This window comes from Cicer arietinum, chromosome 4, assembly GCF_000331145.2.
Source record: "Cicer arietinum cultivar CDC Frontier isolate Library 1 chromosome 4, Cicar.CDCFrontier_v2.0, whole genome shotgun sequence".
In the NCBI taxonomy this organism is placed as follows: domain Eukaryota; kingdom Viridiplantae; phylum Streptophyta; class Magnoliopsida; order Fabales; family Fabaceae; genus Cicer; species Cicer arietinum.
Window position 1 is genome coordinate 51,921,723 of NC_021163.2, and position 18,719 is coordinate 51,940,441.

The window sequence follows — 18,719 nt, forward strand, 5'->3', positions numbered from 1 at the left end:
CAACAATATCTTCTTTCTTCATGCACGCTTTTATTGCTTCCACCTCTTCTGAAAATTCATATTTTGATAAAGATTCTTCATCCTTCAATTCATGCTCAATGCTTAAATTTCTCCAAAAAAACATGAATGCTATCTAAAGGGATAACATTACCAGATATCTGCAACTTTGCCAACTCACAAGCACATGGTAATCCATGAGTTGTTCTGATTGAGCAACCACATTTTGTTTTGTTAGTACCTACAATCTTCACCCTATGTAACTGTTTCTCATTTTTTTAAACATTTCCATGATACACAGTGATGTAGACTTTGAAAAAATGGTGAATTATACTCTTGCTCAACATCGGGGATGGTTTTCTGAAAAGAAGATTTAATGATACATACTTGGTTCTTCAACATCATCTTCAACATCATATCAATAATAAAAAAAATGGAAAAAAAAATAAAAGAACTATAAAAAAAAAAGCATTTCGGAACTTTTGTATCGTTCCCAAACTTTCGAAGCTGGTTTCGAAAGTTTCATTGAAAGTCAAACTTCCAAAATAATTTCGGAACTTTCCATGAATTTCAAAGTTTCGAAACTGAATACTTCATGTTTCTGAATTTTACATTTCAAAACTTTCAGATTGTTAGAAAGTTTCAAATATTTCTGCAATTCAAAAGTTTCATGTTGATGGAAACTTTCAAAAGTTTCAAAATTTTGGGAAAAATGAATTTCATGTTCATAGAAACTTTCGAAGACTTGGAAAATTACTGTTTTGAAAATTTCAAAGTTTCGATGGTTGTCTTACTTTTGAGTTTCGAAGGTTTTAAAGGTTCGAATGTTTGTAAATTTGTGATTCGGACAATTCAAAATTTCGAACGAAATAGTAGAAAAAAAGGGAAGAAATTTTTTTTGGAGGGTTTTATAGATAACAATAGGGCAATATGGTATTTTCCATGGGAGTGAGAGGTACATGTAGGGGTGTATAGTACAGTTCTCTTGTAAGTCAGACTAATTGAGTTTGGCCAATTGACGTCTCTAGTCCATTTTTTTCCCATGTTTCAATTTTTAGTAATTTCATTTTTTATTTTTATTTTTTAATAGTCAATATTAATAATTAATATTGTTATCATTATCTTATTGAGGATAGAGATTAACCTGCAACCTGCTTGTTACTCTACTTCTTAATTTCATAATCAGAACAATTTTATATCTTTTATTTATATCTATCTCTCTTCTTTATTTTTCATCCTTCATTTTACAAATCTCTAAACTTGATTGTGTTTTCTCTAATTTTATATAATTGAAACAAGTCATCTGAATTTTAATATACATTGCATTATGCAAAATTAGTTGGTGAATTTTAGGAAGTAGTTTTTGGGATTTTGATATGTATATCCCTCTTTTTTTTTTTTTTTTATTCCAAAATAATCCACTTAAAAAAAATGCAGAATTGTCCTACTTTTTTGCCCCACCTGATTGCAGGGATGCGACTACGTAAAGGAGTTATTTTTCTGTTTTTAACAAATGGTCGCATCATAGGGATGCGACCTTGTACTGGCATAGTTTTTTGTTGTTGTCATTTAATAAATCTTTATATTTATTATTAATTATGTTTATTATTATTGAATAATTTAAAAATAATTAAAATATTTAAAAATTCAAAATACTATTATGAAAAAAATAATAATAATAAATTTAATAATATTATAAATTTTAATAATTATAATAATAATAATAATAATAATAAAAAGAATGATAATTTTAATAATAAAAAGAAAATCATATTATTAAAATAAAATAAAAGTAAATTAAATTAAAAGAAAAAAATACAATAAAAAAATGAAATTATATTTGATTATTATTATTATTATTATTATTATTATTTTCTTTAATTTTTATTTATTAGATAAGAAAAATAGGAGGAAGTTGTTATAATAATGTGCAAAATGGAGGAAGTTGTTATAATAATTTGGCAAAACAAACAAATAGGAGAACGTGTTATAATAACGTGTCAAAATAAATAACGTGTTCCTGATATTTTGCGTATAAAATAATAATGTATTTTCTTAACAACTTTCTCTTGTTTAACTATATTTTTTTTCTTCCAATATAATGCGTTTTATTTTATTTTATTAATAGTATTTTGAATTTTTAATTATTTATAATTTATTAAATAACCAATAACTCAATTGTTAACAAAATAATATTAAGGGTTAATTTATGACCAAAATAGGATTGAGTTGTCACTATTAATATAACATGTTAAAACCAATGTCCTTCTATTTATTTTAGCAAATTATTATAACAACTTCTTTTTCTTTTGACATATTATTATAACAACTCTCTCCTATTTTTCTTATCTAATAAATAAAACTTAATGAAAATAATAATAATAATAATAATAATAATAATAATAATAATAATCAAATATAATTTTTTTATTGTATTTTTTCTTTTAATTTAATGTATTTTTATTTTATTTTATTAATATAATTTTCTTTTTATTATTAAAATTATTATTCTTTTTATTATTATTATTATTATTATTATTAAAATTTATAATATTATTAAATTTATTATTTTTTTCATAATAGTATTTTGAATTTTTAAATATTTTAATTATTTTTAAATTATTCAATAATAATAAACATAATTAATAATAAATATAAATATTCATTAAATGGCAAAAAAAAAAAAAAGTCATGCCAGTACAAGGTCGCATCCCCAGGATGCGACCATCTTTTAAAAACAAAAAAATAGCTCATTCATATAGTCGCATCGTCAGGTTGCGATCAACAACTGAAACAAAAAAGTAAAACAATTTTGTATTTTTTTTTCAAAGTGGGGCATTTTGGAATTAAAAGAAAAAAGTGATATACATGTCAAAATAAATTTCACAAAATTGAGATATGTACAGAATATTAATTTTTTAATTTCACAAAATAAATTTTCAAAATTGAGATATGTACAGAATATACAACTTTTTATATAAAAAAATCTACCATTTTGTAAAATAAAAAAAAAAAATTGAGTATAAGGAAATGCCATAAAACTCTTTAGATATTTGCGAAATATAACATTTTTTACAAAAAAATGTACCGTAAAATTGAATAAGAGGAGGTGGTGGAGAATGGGACAATGGGTAATATGTTAACAAAAAAGACTCATAGTTTAACCTTTTACTTTAGCAATATTAAACTGAAAAGATACTTTTTTTATTTTATTTTTTCATGAAAAAAGCTAAGATACTTATGTATTCCTTAGTTTGATATATCAAGTGGTTTCTTAATGATGCTGACTGAAATTTCATATTTCATAAATAATACACAAATATATATGTCGGTCCTATGTCGGATCATAGTTTCAGATTGGCTTTGAAAATAAATATATAACTTAACGAAATTGTGACAAAATAACTACATGCAATATCAATCTAACTACCACTCCAAAAAAATAAATATTAATTTACCTTTCATGCCCTTCTAAGAGTTGGAAGTGTAACCAGAGTTAGAATTTATTATTATAGTAATTCCAATTTGATGGGATTAAGCGTGTTCTAAGCATGAAGTTCTTGTGGGGGTACGTTAGTTAGATTTTTCAAATTAATTTGATACTGCAGCAAATCTTAAAATAGACTATACTATTATATTAAAATTTGAGTTTGACCAAATTTAATTTTATAAAAAATCAATTTATAAATTGATAAATATTTTTTATTATAAATTTATATTTAAATTAGATCTCATTAAAGTAGAATTTTTAACGACCTTAGTTAGAATTTTATATTTTAGTTGCAAATTGAGTACCAAAACAAATATCAAAACATGAACTTGCTTGTACAACTCTGCGGTAAAAATTATATGAGTTCGTCAAAATGTTAAATCAACTCTTATATTTTATAAGCAAAAATTGTACTATTTTCTTATTAAAATCAATGTCACCTTAGTTTATTTCATACATATTAAAAAAAATATTATAAATAAAAGATATATAATATTATTTTTATTAAGTTATCCTTATTAATAGTTAATATATTTTTTATTATTATAAATGTAAAATGAAATATAATGATGTGGAGATAACGTATATAATATTGATTAGATGATAAATTAGAAGAAACAAAAAAAGTCTTATACTAAATATCAAAGTCTGAAACTTTAATTTTTTAAAGTATTTTTACATGGATTAAGTAACTATTTGACTAGTGTTCATAAGACTTAACTCAACCGTCAATATTGATATTGTTATTGTAGACATTTTTTCGTGGTGATATGAGATCGAACTATTTAGATTTTCACTTTTTGTTTGTTTAGTTTTTAAGTTACAAATGAAATGGTAAATAAACTTAAACGTCTGCGAGGTATAATTTAGTTTCAACTCGAGACATGATATTCAATATAACAATATCGTCACAAACAATTGTGAGGTATTAAATTTCAACTCGAGAAATAATATTAATCTAACAATATCGACATTAATTGTCTATTAAACCGGAACTCGCAGATTGTGTGTATTTTTGCCGGTGGTGATGTTTGCTACTTCGTAGACAAAAATAAATAAATATTAAAATATCTATAAGCTAATTATTAAATACTTTAAAAAATACATATAAATATCGTGCAAATGATATTGTAATTAAAAACAGATAATGTTAATTATATTTAGGGGTATATTTGACAAAAGAATGTCAAAAATATCTTCCAACTTCTAAAACACTTAAAGTTTTGAAACAAAACAGAAATACTTAACAACCAAAGTTATTTTGGAATGGATAGAGTATACATATATTTTAATTCACAGTCAGAAACAACTAACACTATTTCAAGTAAGCATTGGAGCACCAATCTTAAAACAATAAGGGCTATACAAGCTCGAACTAATTAATAACAAAATGCCAAAATTTTATTTTAATAAAATCCAGTACACACATTAAGAAACAATAATTATGATTCCAACTAATTGCAATATCTCTATAGTGATACTTTTGCATATCTTTTAGTTTTTAGAAAAATGACACGACCATTCTTGAAAATAAATCCATTTTACTAAAATAATTTTACACAAGCCACCAATTACATATTTAGAGTGTAATAATATGAGGTTGCACCATAGAGAAATATAGTTAAATGTTCGTGTAATATTTTTCTTTTTAATGTTATCTGTGCATAATTAATTATTATTATTATTATTATTATTACACCTATGCCGAGTCGCATAATGCCAAATTATTAATCGATTTTCTCCTAGAAATTAATTTCAAGATAAGTACAGGGTCGGCCAATTTTTTTGTTTTACACATTTAGACTTAAAAAATAAAACATATTTAAATAGTATAATAAATAAAATGCTTAGCAATTATAAAAAATATAACTGTTAATATATTTAATTAAAATATTTTGCATCTTGAAAACAAATAAGATAAAATTTAAATAAAATAATTATAAAATATTATTATTAATATTAAAAAACTTCTATTTTTTATAATAATCTTACTTTAAAGTTTGTTTTATCTTTTAATAAGTGTTAGGTTGATGATGAGTAAGTAAGTACCACTCTCTAAAAAGATTTATAAATAAAAATAGATTAAATCGCACATATTAAAAATAATAATTAATAATATAATTTTATTTAAAAATTAATCATATTACTTAAATTATCTTTCAAGATAGTAAGAAATATATCAATTCACTGAAAACAAAAGTTAAATTAAATTATAAATATTTTGAAGATAATAATATTAAATAGATTAAAAAGTTGTAATATATTAAAATAGTATCTATTCGCATGAGTATGCGTCTAATATTCAAGAATCCAAATATGAAAGAACTATAAACTTCATCCTAGTGGTGCTTTGGCACTCGTCAACTTTTATTTTATATTTTTATAAAATTGTTGGCTTAATTGCAGTTTTAGTCCCCCTATTTTAGGTGAATCGCGAAAGTAGTCCCTCCATTTTGTTTCTCTCCAGTTTTGGTCCCCTAAACAGAATTTTAGTCCAAAACTTGATGAAATTTTATTTTTTAAAGCCGTACTACACCATTTATGGTCATATATTTCAGGTACAATTGTTGCAAATGAAATCTTGAGGCATTGTGTGACTTAAATAAATGCAAAAAAAATGAAATTTTATCAAATTTTGGACCAAAATTCTGCTTGGGGGACCAAAACTGCAATTAAGTCAAAATTGTTTTATTATAGAATAAACGGAATTAACTCTAGCACACAATATCATATGCAGAGATAATCAATTCGAGTTTAATTTTCATACATCAATATCGTAATTTTTTTTACACAATCAATAAATTATAATCAATTATACAAATAGTTTTATATGTGATTATAAAAAAATTAATTTAATAATTATGATTGATCGACAATAAAAAAATTATTTAATATATATATATATATATTCAATATTAATTAATCTATGTCAAGTTGAATACATAAATGTACAAGAAAAAATATTTACCAATATAAAACAACCACAATAACTAAACAATCATAAAGCAATGAAATGACAAAATACCTATAAAGTAAACCACTCTCGACAAATTTTGAATCACTCAATAGCCAATGATTCATCATCGTAACTAAGCCAATAAGTTTTCCATTGAATGCGTGATTTTCTTGGGAGCTTTAAAGAATTAATGAATAATACAAAGGAATAATGGTAAGAACAGAATTAATGAGTGTCACTCAATTAGAGAATAATTTACCTAAGACCAGCTTTTCAATGACATTATATAAATATCTAATCGGGCATATGGTCTTGGGGATGATTTGTGTTTATAACTCCGCACTATTGGAACTAATTTGATTTTATATTTAGAGTTTTGATATTAATAAAAATATTTTATAAGAATAATATATTTGACTTCAAATTTTATAAAAAAAGATTCATGTTTTTGAAGAAAAACTGTAATAAAATTTTATTCAAATTTATAATTGAAGAAAATATAAAATAAGATTTGATTTCAAATTATAATTGATGAAAATTTAAAATAAGATTTGATTCAAATTTATTATTGAAGAAAATTTAAAACAAGATTTAATTCAAAGTTATAATTGAAGAACATCTAAAATAAGATTTGATTCAAATTTATAATTGATGAAAATCTAAAATAAGATTCAATTCATATTTATAATTGAAGAAAATCTGTGACCAACTTGAAAAGAAGTTATGGTCAAAATTTGAAGAATATTTAATCAACATTTAATGAAGATTTGAAGAAGATTTTATTTGAAGAATTTGCAAATTCAATCTACACAAAATAGGAAAATAATCAATATGAAGAATTTACAAATTCATTCTACACAAAATAGAAACATAACAAATCTGGAGAATTTATAAGCTCAATTTGAACAAGATACAATTCAGAATTAAACAAGGACTAAATTAAAGCTCAAATTTTCACTATAAATAGACACTCAAGGCTGAAGGAGAAAAACATCAAAAAATATAAAAGAGTAATTCAAGCTCAAAGTTCTTAATTTATCTTAGAGTTTAAAGAGATAAACACTTGTTTGTGTTAGAAATATTTTCTGAGTGTTCTTTTCTTATAGTGTGAAAAATATTATTATTACCAACTTTGTTAGAAGCAACTACTCAAATTCTAATATTTTGTATTCAATCTGATAGTGGTTTAGTTCTTTCTTCAATCTGGGGTTGTCAGATTGTTATAAGAAGATTTGGCTTGTAGGGTCAAAGTGGTTAGTTCATCAAAAGTCTGAGGTTGTCAAGCTGTTTGGAAAGACTGACTTGGAGGGTCAGATGTTTTGTAATTCAATGGATTTGAATTAGTGGATTAATTAAGCCTTTTAAATGAGGGGACTAGACGAAGCCAAGTTAGCAGTGAACCAGAATAAATCTAAGTGTCAAATTATTTATGTTTTCGTTGCTTGCTATCTCTGAATCTGATTGCTTCTACTCCAAGTAAGTTACCAAAATCAAACTAGTTTTTTTATTTATTTATAAATTATCAAAAAGTTATCAACTTTAGCAAACACAACTCAATCCCCCATTCTCGTGTTTGCACCTTCAAGCACCACATTGGAGTGAAACTCTCGAACAAAAGCAATAATATCATCCTAAACAATGTCCCATGTTAATGTCTTTTATTTCCTCTTCTAAAAATGGTGCAAACATATTAAAATATAGTCGTTCAACAATTTTTCACTTACTGAAATTATATTAAAGTGTTTTATAAATTATAACGGTTGAAATTTTCTATAAATTGTGATCATTTGAAAAATCTATACTCATTTTTTATCACACAATTACATCTCTTCGTTCTTTATTTTACACCTGATCTCACCATTTCTTCTTTTTCCGTTTCAATTGACAACATCTTTTACTCAATTTTTTTTATAAATTATTACATCAAAATTACTTGAGTTTTTGTCAATGGATCCCTGTCAATATAATTTTCAGTAGTATATATATATTGCATTTTCTTTTTAATCTCTATATAATATTTTGTATTTTTACTCTAATTTTTTTAACATTTTTATTTTTTATGTTATTTTTAAGATATGCATACATTTCAAACTTTAAACAATACTGTAAGAATCTTTTCATCAAAAGTTTTAAGCACCAAATGCATTAAAATACATATTTGATTAATATTTTGTTAAAAAATTCTAAACTTTTGTAAGGAATATGTTTATAATACTCTAAACATGACTATTAAAAACATAGAAATATTTAAAGAATGTACATGAGTTTAGTTAAAATCAAGGACAAAAAAATGAAAGTGTCTAAGTATGATTATTAAGGCAACAAAATAGTACAAACAAAAAATTTTGGAGACTAAAATGTTAAGATCCAAAAGAGGAGTAACCAATGGAAGTTTCTTTTGATTCCCCTCCCAATTATATCCCTTAAAACGAATATAGCCATAATGTCAGCAAAATCCTTGTCAACTATTAATTGTAATAACTAATTATAACTTGTCATCAATTCTCCTATTTGCCATTTTATTTTTTTCCATGGACCACATGCACTCCACTTGCATCCATTTTCAACAATTTAAATATGAAAAACAATAAGATACCCTTAAAATTCTAACTCCTCAACAAACACAAAATTTCAAAATCATGTTATAGAAAGACCCATGTTTTCTTGGACAATGTCAAATGTTTCCCTATATATTGAAACATTTAACCAACAATGTGAAAATGTACACCTTCTTTTATATCACATCAAAAACACTTCTTCCTTCTTCCTTCTTCCTTCTTCCTCAACATGATATCACTTTATTAAATTCTTCAATAGTTTATATAATCATTAGATATTAGAAACAACTGTTTTTTTTAACCATGCCTGCAAAACTAGCTGAAGTAAGTTTCATTTGACTTTTCATTTTTATTGAAATTTCTCACCAAAGGGTTAATTTTTTTTGTATATTTAATTTTGTTTAGGTTATGTGGCCTGCATTAGTAGCTAATAAGATACTCAACAAGAGACTTGGAAGTAGTAATTTTGTAGCAGATTATCCAAGTTATACAGATCCTTTATTGGCTATCACAAATGATGATCAATTATCTTTAAGCACCAAAACCATTCTTAATGATCATACTCATACACAAAAGTACAAGTAAGAACAAAAACATTATCATTTTGTTATCATTTTTTTTTATTACTATGTATTATTTGATATCATGTGCAGAGCATATGCAGAAAAAAGCTGCATATGTTTTGATTGGATTTTGATTATTCTTTTTTTTATGTTTTTGACTTTTTTTGTTTGTTTATTTATTTAAGGGTTTTTGTGAGTACATGGAACATAGGTGGAATTGCACCATATGAAGGGTTGAATATTGAAGATTTGTTGGAGACATGCAGCAAGTCCTTTGACATCTATGTATTTGGGTATTGTCAACTCTCGCTTCATCATTTTCTTTTTTTATTTTCATTATCCGATTTTCAACTTTCAGTAGAAAAGAGTTCTAATAATCTGAAATTTAGTCGAAAGATACGTAAAATTTGACTTAAAAATATTTGCAACCAAAGTTGAAACTCTGATTCTTCTAAAATATTCGTCTTTCACCAAAATTCATTAATAACTTTGATCAAATTTATTTGTTTCAACTAAAATTATTTTTACCATGATTATTAATATTATATATTTGGTTTAGTTCCTTATGATAATTTTTTTACAATCTAGGTTCCAAGAAATTGTGCCATTAAAAGCATCAAATGTATTAGGATCTGAAGATAACAAAATTTCTACAAAATGGAATACTTTGATTAGAGAAGCTTTGAACAAAAGGACACATGATCAATGTTGCAAGGATATTCAAAGTGATAATATAAAGAAAAATATGAATAATATTTATCATGGAAATCCAGCTCAGCAGTGTAATAAAGGCCCACAAGATTTTCATTGTATCATTAGCAAGCAAATGGTTGGTATATTGATATCTGTGTGGGTTAGGAGTGACCTTAGTCCATTCATTAGACATCCAAGTGTTTCATGTGTAGGATGTGGCATCATGGGCTTCTTAGGCAACAAGGTAACCTAATTCATCTTAGTTTATTACTTTTAATATATATTTGTATGCATTTGTCCTTCATTAATTTCATCACTATCAATATCAACTATAATAATCTTGTTAATCCAATAGTCGTAGATTAATTTAATATTTATTGAAAGTATTATATTTCAGTTGTTAAATTAATCCAACGACTGATGAATTAATATATAGATTTGGATTGTTCGCAATCACAACACCTACACGTTCATTTATAGTCATTTTATTGGTTGGTGACTATTGGATTTAGATAAAATAATTTTGTGACTGTAGCAATCACAATCCTTGATATATTTAAGAATTTTTTTTAATATGGATACTTTATAGCCGGTCCAATTGAATCTCAAACGTTAAATTGAAGTTCAACCTTAAATTTAACGAATTGAGATTTAAATCTATGCGGATACTTTTTGTATTTGATTTTTTAACTTTTATCTTTTTTTTACATTTCTAACAAATTTGCAGGGTTCTGTATCTGTGAGATTTCTGTTACATGAAACAAGCTTCTGCTTTGTATGCAGTCATCTAGCTTCTGGAGGAAAAGAGGGTGATGAGAAGCATAGGAATTCTAATGTGGCTGAAATATTTTCTAGGACAAGTTTTCCAAGAGGCCCTCTTTTTGATTTACCAAGAAAGATTCTTGATCATGAGTAAGTAATAATTTATTACAAGTAGTGATATTTTGTTTGTCTTAACCCTCTTATTTCTAAGAGAAAATATTAGATACAATATTAGTTACACTAATTAGATGTTAGATGATAGTTAGACTAATTAGTATGTAGACTAATATTATACTATTTTGTAATGAAATATAAATAATAAAGATAATTGAAAAGTTGATGTATATGATCTTAATTTTTAATCAGATATATCAATTTTTTAACTACCATTTTTTTTTATATTTCATTTTGAATGAAGTATTAATAAAAAAAAACATTTTTAATCTGAATTTTAATTAGAAAATAAATAAAGTCTGATTAATAATTATTGTAGTCAGAGTATGAACTAGATTTTTCTGTAATGATTTGTTATTCAAATAATTAACCATTTGAGTTTAAAAAGTAGAATTCTTTAATACAATTGTTTGAAACCGTCCAACCAATCACCCTCAATAATTTGAAGTATTTGGTTACCCTCTAACAATTATGTTCCTTTCTCAACAAATCACAAAAACAAGGTGCTAATTAATATTGAACAAGTATTTTGTTTTTTCTTGTATTTTTATTATAAATTATTTGCTCAATTGAAGCAATATTATTGGTAGTTTCCAGCTTTGAATTTGTCTTGCTTGATTGAAGGCCGCCAAAACACTTAAATATTGTCTTAATTGATTGGTTTTATTGTTTAAACTAAATTATACAATTATTTAATTAATCAACTTTATAGTAATAATAAAATTGTTCTTCTAGAGTGGAACAGAGTGATAATTAACTAACCAACAAAAAGTTGCATAAACAACCAAAGAGAATAAAACAAATTAAAGTATATATAAAAAAGAATAAAACACCTTAAATATAAACAAATCAAGTTGTAAACGATTGAAAAGATACAAAGATATATAATTAAAAAGGTAAAATCCATTTGACCTGTTTTAATTACTGAATAATTAAAGTGAACTAACTTTCTGCCGACTTTTACTTAAAATTAACTTTTTTATTTGAGTAAAAAATTAACGTCGACATAAATATTTTAACCATGTTGCATTAAAGAAAGTTTGACATACATGTTGAAATATTTTAAATATTTAAATAATGTTGGCATGTTTTTTGTGCAGCCATGTAATATTGCTTGGAGATTTAAATTACAGAATTTCTTTACCAGAAGAAACCACACGCTTACTTGTTCAAAAAAGAGATTGGGATTCTCTATTACAAAATGATCAGGTACGTGTGTACACTATATGTATCTATGTGTATAAATATGTAAAGAGGAACGTTAGTAATACACTTTTTTAATGTACTATTTTTTTAATATACTGTTTGATATTGATATGTTCATTTTTTTAATAGTCAAAACATAATAAAACAAACATGTGAAAGGTTTTAAACCGCGGTTCCGATAAGTGTTGCGATTGTGTTTCAATTTTTGATATTATAGAGAATTAAATGTAACTGATGTGATCTTAATCACAATTGCGTTATAGTTGTAGAGACATAAAAAACTTTTATGTTACGGCCTAATTACAATTGAAGACTTTGTTAATACCTTGCTTTCGAAGTCACAAAATTCCATCATTGATGTGTAGATATTCGGAGAGATTTTTTGAAAATCTACTATGAGAACGCAACTAGGTGATAAATATAAATTTATTTACGTGTAAAAATCACACAAATAAATTAAATATATACTAGTTTTAGTATGTAAAAAAAAAGTGTTTCCGATAATGATCATTTATATATATATATATATATAATTCTATCATTCCTCTTAAATATTAATAAGATAAAATGAAGACTTGGGATATTTATTTGTGTATTCTCTAACATTGTGGGAATGAAATTGAAGCTAAAGCTGGAGCTAGAGAGTGGACACATATTAAGAGGTTGGCATGAAGGAGCAATCAAATTTGCCCCAACATACAAGTACTTTCCAAATTCAGATATGTACTATGGTTGTTGTTATCATGGAAAGAATAAGACAGCAAAGAGAAGATCACCAGCATGGTATAAGAGACAACTTTTTTATTTTATTTTAAATTAACAACTAAATTTAGTGATGGATTTATAAAGGGATTTTATATTATAACCAATGATGACATGAATTTTAAAAATGAGTAAGTTTCTTATATTTTTATTTTCAATATTTTAGGTGTGACAGAGTTATATGGAATGGCAAGGGTTTAAATCAAATTGAGTATGCTAGAAGTGAATCAAAATTATCAGACCACAGGCCTGTCAAGGCACTGTTTACAGCAGAAGTCAAGGCATTGAAAAGCTTTCCAAGCTTGTTTATCTCAGAGAGATTTGAACAAATTAAAAATGTGTTTGAAATTTCCCCTGTTCATGACTTTGTATGTCAAAAACAATCAAGTTTTCGGTTGTAAATATTTTTTTATGGTTTTATACATATTATACATTATACATAACATGTTTAAATTTATATCGGACAATTATAAATAAAAATATTTTAAAAAATCAAATTCAAATTAATCTATGAAACTTCTAAAAGGAATAAAATTGAAATAAATATCTATGGAGAACTCGCATCATGTCTAAAACTATATATCTAGAGCATGTCTTAAGTCCAATAACGGGTAACACAAAAAATATATGATAAACTTTAATGTCGTCTTAAAAGTTAGATTGAATCTAACTCACCTTCACAAAATAGCTTGTAAAATTAGATATGTATATCACTGATGATTGAAACATGTCACTGTGAGAACAACAACCACAACTATTCAAAAGAATAAAAATACAAAATGTAAAAAAAAATATATATATATATATAATTTGATTGATTGTGTCTATATCTCAAACTACAGAGTTGTTATAGTAATTTTATATTATGATTCGATATTAAAATTTACATTGTACAATTAATATCACAACTAATATTTTGACGAAATAAAAGTATATAGACGAAATAAAAGTAGTGTATTGTGCTTGAAGCTCTAATTAACTCATCAAAATATGTTAGTGACATGAAAATCAAATACTACTTTGGTTTTGTATATAAGCAATTTGTTCAAATTAAGCAGATCCAAATTCATATAAAATATCGGAGGAAATATATGTCTAAATTAAGCTTTCTAATTTAAGAACAAGAAAACTTTTCTATATATGTTAGTGACCTGAAAATCAAATATCTTGGAGGACTCCAATTGTATGATATTAAAACATAACAAAACAAAAATATGCTTTAAAAATAAAAGTCGATGAATTATATGGCAATTATTGAGCAAGTTGGTTACTCCAATAATTCCAAAAAATTGTTACCCACACATACATTTATTGTTTTTCAATGGTATGAAGTTAAATTTAAGAGATATGGTTTTATAAATGCAACTTGTGATAATAAGTATTTGTGTGTGTATATATTGTTTGTTTTCATTCAATGATATATGAAGCAAGTGTTAAATTTTACGTAGAGATATGATTTTATAAATGCAACTTGTGTGAATAAATAAGTTTATGTGTGTGTATCTTATGACCGATAGTATAGTTGTGGCGTGCAGTCTTTCAATGCAAAAACTATAAATAATAATTAAAGATTAATCTGTATTAAATTTTGCATAAATATAAGTTGTTCCAACCCCATCTAATACGGATCTAGATTCATATATTCAAATCTTAATTCTCCTAATATCTCCAACACCAATCCTAGTGTTGTCACTAGTTGCAAATTGTTTATTAATGGAGTGTTTAATTTCAGCACGTCTTTATTATATGAGATATTATAAATAGATTAATAAAATTTAATGTATTTATTTTATATATTATTAATTAAACACATCAATATTTATTGACATATTTCTCTCTTGTAAAAAAGAAGTGACGATAGTAAGTTTTTGTTTACAGACTAAGAAATAATCTTGTTTTATAAGAAACCTTCAATTATATTCTTACTTTTTCCGCTCATGTTTTGAATTTCCATTAGAATTAATGATTTTTTTCTTACGAAAATACTCATAATTATTGCATATCTCCTTTTATAATTAGCAATAAATATTATGATTAGAATATTTTTTTTGTTCTGATAAGAAGATATATTAATTACGACTCTTAAAAGATAAACTTAAAAATTATATTTGGACATGAATGTAGTAATAATAATTATTAATGTATGAATTTAATATATATATATATATATATATATATATATAAGACAATGATATAATTAACAACCAAACAATAGTTTTTTTATTAAAAAAAAATCCTTAAAACAAATCGATGGTTTAAGGGTAACAGAAGGAGTAATTAATTGATATGCTCTTGGATAGTGTTAAAACTAGAGAATTAAGAAAATAATAGATATTGTGATAAGAAATTAAGAGAAGTTGATGTAATGCAAATATGAGTTTTTATTAAACTTCAATTAATGATTACAATAGTGTGATCTTTATTTATACGTAAAGACCACTTGTAACAAACTCTAAACTACATGTAATAAACTCTCAACTGAATTTAACTAACTCTAACAAAATATTCTAATGGCTCTAGTTAGTTAGAGGATCAAGCTATTTTGTTTTTAGATTTGTGCCGTCTATATTTCTAATATTCCCCCTTAGAATTCAAGGGTGGTTTTACTAAAGTGTGTTTGTCACGAATAGTTACAAACTTGGTGGCAGGAAGATGTTTTGTTAATGCATCTGCCCATTGGTCTTGAGCTGGAACATGGGAGACAATGAGACTTTTGTTCAGTACTTTTTCTCTAACAAAGAAGATGTCAAGTTCCATGTGTTTGGTTCGATTGTGGAGAGTTGGGTTATGTACAAGAGAGCTTGTGCTTAAGTTATCACATATGAGTTGATGAGTTTTGAACTTGCAATGAAGCTCAATTAACAGTGATTGTATCTAAAGAATTTTTGTTGCAAGGTGTGCCAAGCTTGTATACTCAACTTCTGTTGTTGAGCGCGCTACTAGAGATTGTTTCTTTGACCACCAAGAGATGAGATTGAGACCAAGATACACAGGCCCTGAGGTGGATCTATGATCATTAGGATTTGATGCCTGGTATGCATCATAGAATCCTATTGAAGAGATGGGCTGATGCACAGGTGCTGCTCGAAGCAGCAGACCGTGATGCACAAGTGCTGCCTGAAGCAGAAGACCATGATGTAGGGTGCCACTTAGATAATGCATAATTCTTTTAACTTCCTTCTAGTGATCTTCAAGAGGTTGAGATAAAAACTGACATACTTTATTAACAACGAATGATATTTTTGGTCTGGTGACGGTTGCATACTGCAATGCTCCCACAATAGAGTGAAACTGAGTTGGGTCTGGCACATGGACAAAACCCAATATGGAGAGTTTACTGTTGGACACCATTAGTGTTGTTATTCCCTTTGCGTTCCTCATATGTACCTTGGTCAGTAAGTCATGTGTATATTTGGATTGAGAAAGAAGTAAAAAGCCATCTGGTAAGTGAGTCACCTTAATTCCAAGGAAATAGACTAAGTTTCCCAGTTGTTTATGTGCAAAGTTAGAGATCAACTTGGTAATAAGTTGTTGAATCTGATTTAGGGAACTCATAGTAAGAATGATATCATCAACATAAACAAGAGCCATTAATGTAAATGAGGTGGAGTGTAGAATGAAGAAGCTAAGGTCACATTTACTAGCAGTGAAGCCATACTGAATGAGGGCTCTTTTGAGTCTGTCAAACCAAGCCCTTGAGGCCTGTTTTAGTCCATACAAGGTATTGTTGAACTTATATACCAAGCTTTTGTCTTGAGACTCAAAACCTGGAGGTTGCACCATGTATACTTATTTTCTAAAACACCATTTAAGAAGGCATTATTCACATTAATCTGTTGAATATGCCAGTTGTTGGACACTACAATAGTGAGCACAATACGCACAGTGACTGGTTTAACCACTGGACAAAACGTTTCAGTGAAGTCAGAACCAACCTGTTGATGAAATCCTTTTGCCACAAGATGTGCCTTATACTTATTGATTGATCCATCAAGATTCTCTTTAATTATAAACACCCACTTACACCCTATAGGTTTACTACTTGGGGGTGGAGTGACTAGGGGACAAATATTGCTCTGAAGAAGGGCAACATACTCAATTTTCATTGCTTCTAGCCACTGTGGGGCAGCAAGCGCCTGTTGGATAATGGTAGGTTCTAGGTGTGTAAGGAGCAAAGTGGGATGCAATTTCGTCTTGATAATGCCATATTTGGCTCTGGTTTGCATGGGATGTGTATTCCAAGGGGTAGTCTAATGGGGACATAATTAGGTGCAGAAGCTGCTGACCTAGACTCTAAATCAAGGGCGGGAGAGAGCATGACAAATTCAGGTGCTGCAGGACTTGAATTTAAATTTGAATCAGGGGTGGAAGAGAGCATGATAGATCTGGGTGTTGCAGAAGATATATTTGAATAAAGGGTGGGAGTGGGCACACATGATGAAGAAGATCCAAGGAGTGAGCTTAGAGTTATTGAGTTATCAAAAATAGATGGAGTTGCATCATTCATAATCCAATTTGTATCAGTGTGATGGGAGACATGGGTTGTGTTGCTTGTAAAGACAACTATGATGATGATGAGGTGAATAGTGCATGTGATGAATTGAGGGGCTTGGAGAATATTCAGGGTAGGGAAACATTGTCTCATTGAACAAAATGTCTTTTGAGATGTAGATTTTTCCATCAGAACTGAGATACTTATACCCCTTGTATGATGAGGAGTATCCCATGAAGACACACTCTTAGGATCTAAAGGCAAGTTTGTAGGGGTTGTAAGGTCTAAGAAGTGGCAAACAGGTACTTCCAAACACTTTGAGGTCCTTGTAGCATGGATAGTTGTGTTATAGAAGGAAATAAGGAGACATGTTATTCACAATAGATGTTGGTAGACGATTGATGAGAAATGCAACTGTCACAAATGTATGATCCCATAGTTTCAGGGGAATTACAGCATGTGCTAGCAATGTGAGACCAATGTCCAGTAAGTGTCTCTGCTTTATCTCAACTAATCCATTCTGATGATAAGTGTGTAGACAAGTGAAACGATGCAAAATTCCCAAATCAAAAAGATATTTGGGGAAGGGACGAAATTCTCCCCCTCCATCACTTTAGACAACTTTGATTTTATAATTAAATTTCAATTCTACCATGGATTTGAATCGTTTAAAATAAGTAGTGTATCAGATTTATGTTTTAAGGGATAAAACCAAACTAATATAAAATAAGCATCAAAACATGTGAGAAAATAAGTATAGCCTCCATGGGACGTGACATGGGTAGGACCCCATAAGTGACACACCACCAATTCAAAGGAATTATAGTAAATGGTGGTAGAGTGAGGAGCAGGCAGACGATGTGCTTTGCCTAATCAGCATGCTGAGCAAAAGTCACTAGTATCTTTTGGTGGTGTAGGAATATTACACAGCTTTAAAACTGCCTTAATTGATTCATGATGAGGATGCCTTAAACGGGCATGCCATAGATAATAAACAAAATTTGAAATAGAAGAACACTGTAAATTGGAAACACTACTATTCATATATATAGTAGTAATAAAAGCA

At 27.0% G+C, this 18,719-nt stretch overlaps 1 protein-coding gene across 1 annotated transcript; it reads left to right on the plus strand.

The window, feature by feature from the left end:
• Positions 1-9,166: 9,166 nt before the first annotated feature.
• On the plus strand, positions 9,167-13,604 carry LOC101490814 (type IV inositol polyphosphate 5-phosphatase 9-like). Its single transcript, XM_004498047.4, has 8 exons — positions 9,167-9,325; positions 9,407-9,582; positions 9,750-9,857; positions 10,153-10,501; positions 10,985-11,169; positions 12,294-12,402; positions 13,025-13,182; positions 13,328-13,604. The coding sequence occupies exons 1-8, from the start codon at positions 9,305-9,307 to the stop codon at positions 13,560-13,562; spliced, it is 1,341 nt and encodes a 446-aa protein (XP_004498104.1). The 5' UTR covers positions 9,167-9,304; the 3' UTR covers positions 13,563-13,604.
• The last annotated feature ends 5,115 nt before the right edge of the window (positions 13,605-18,719 follow it).

Coding starts and splice junctions, on each gene's coding strand:
- LOC101490814 (XM_004498047.4), top strand. CDS start 9,305: ATGCCTGCAAAACTAGCTGAA. Junction 9,326..9,406: donor TGCCTGCAAAACTAGCTGAA/GTAAGTTTCATT, acceptor AATTTTGTTTAG/GTTATGTGGCCTGCATTAGT. Junction 12,403..13,024: donor CTCTATTACAAAATGATCAG/GTACGTGTGTAC, acceptor ATGAAATTGAAG/CTAAAGCTGGAGCTAGAGAG.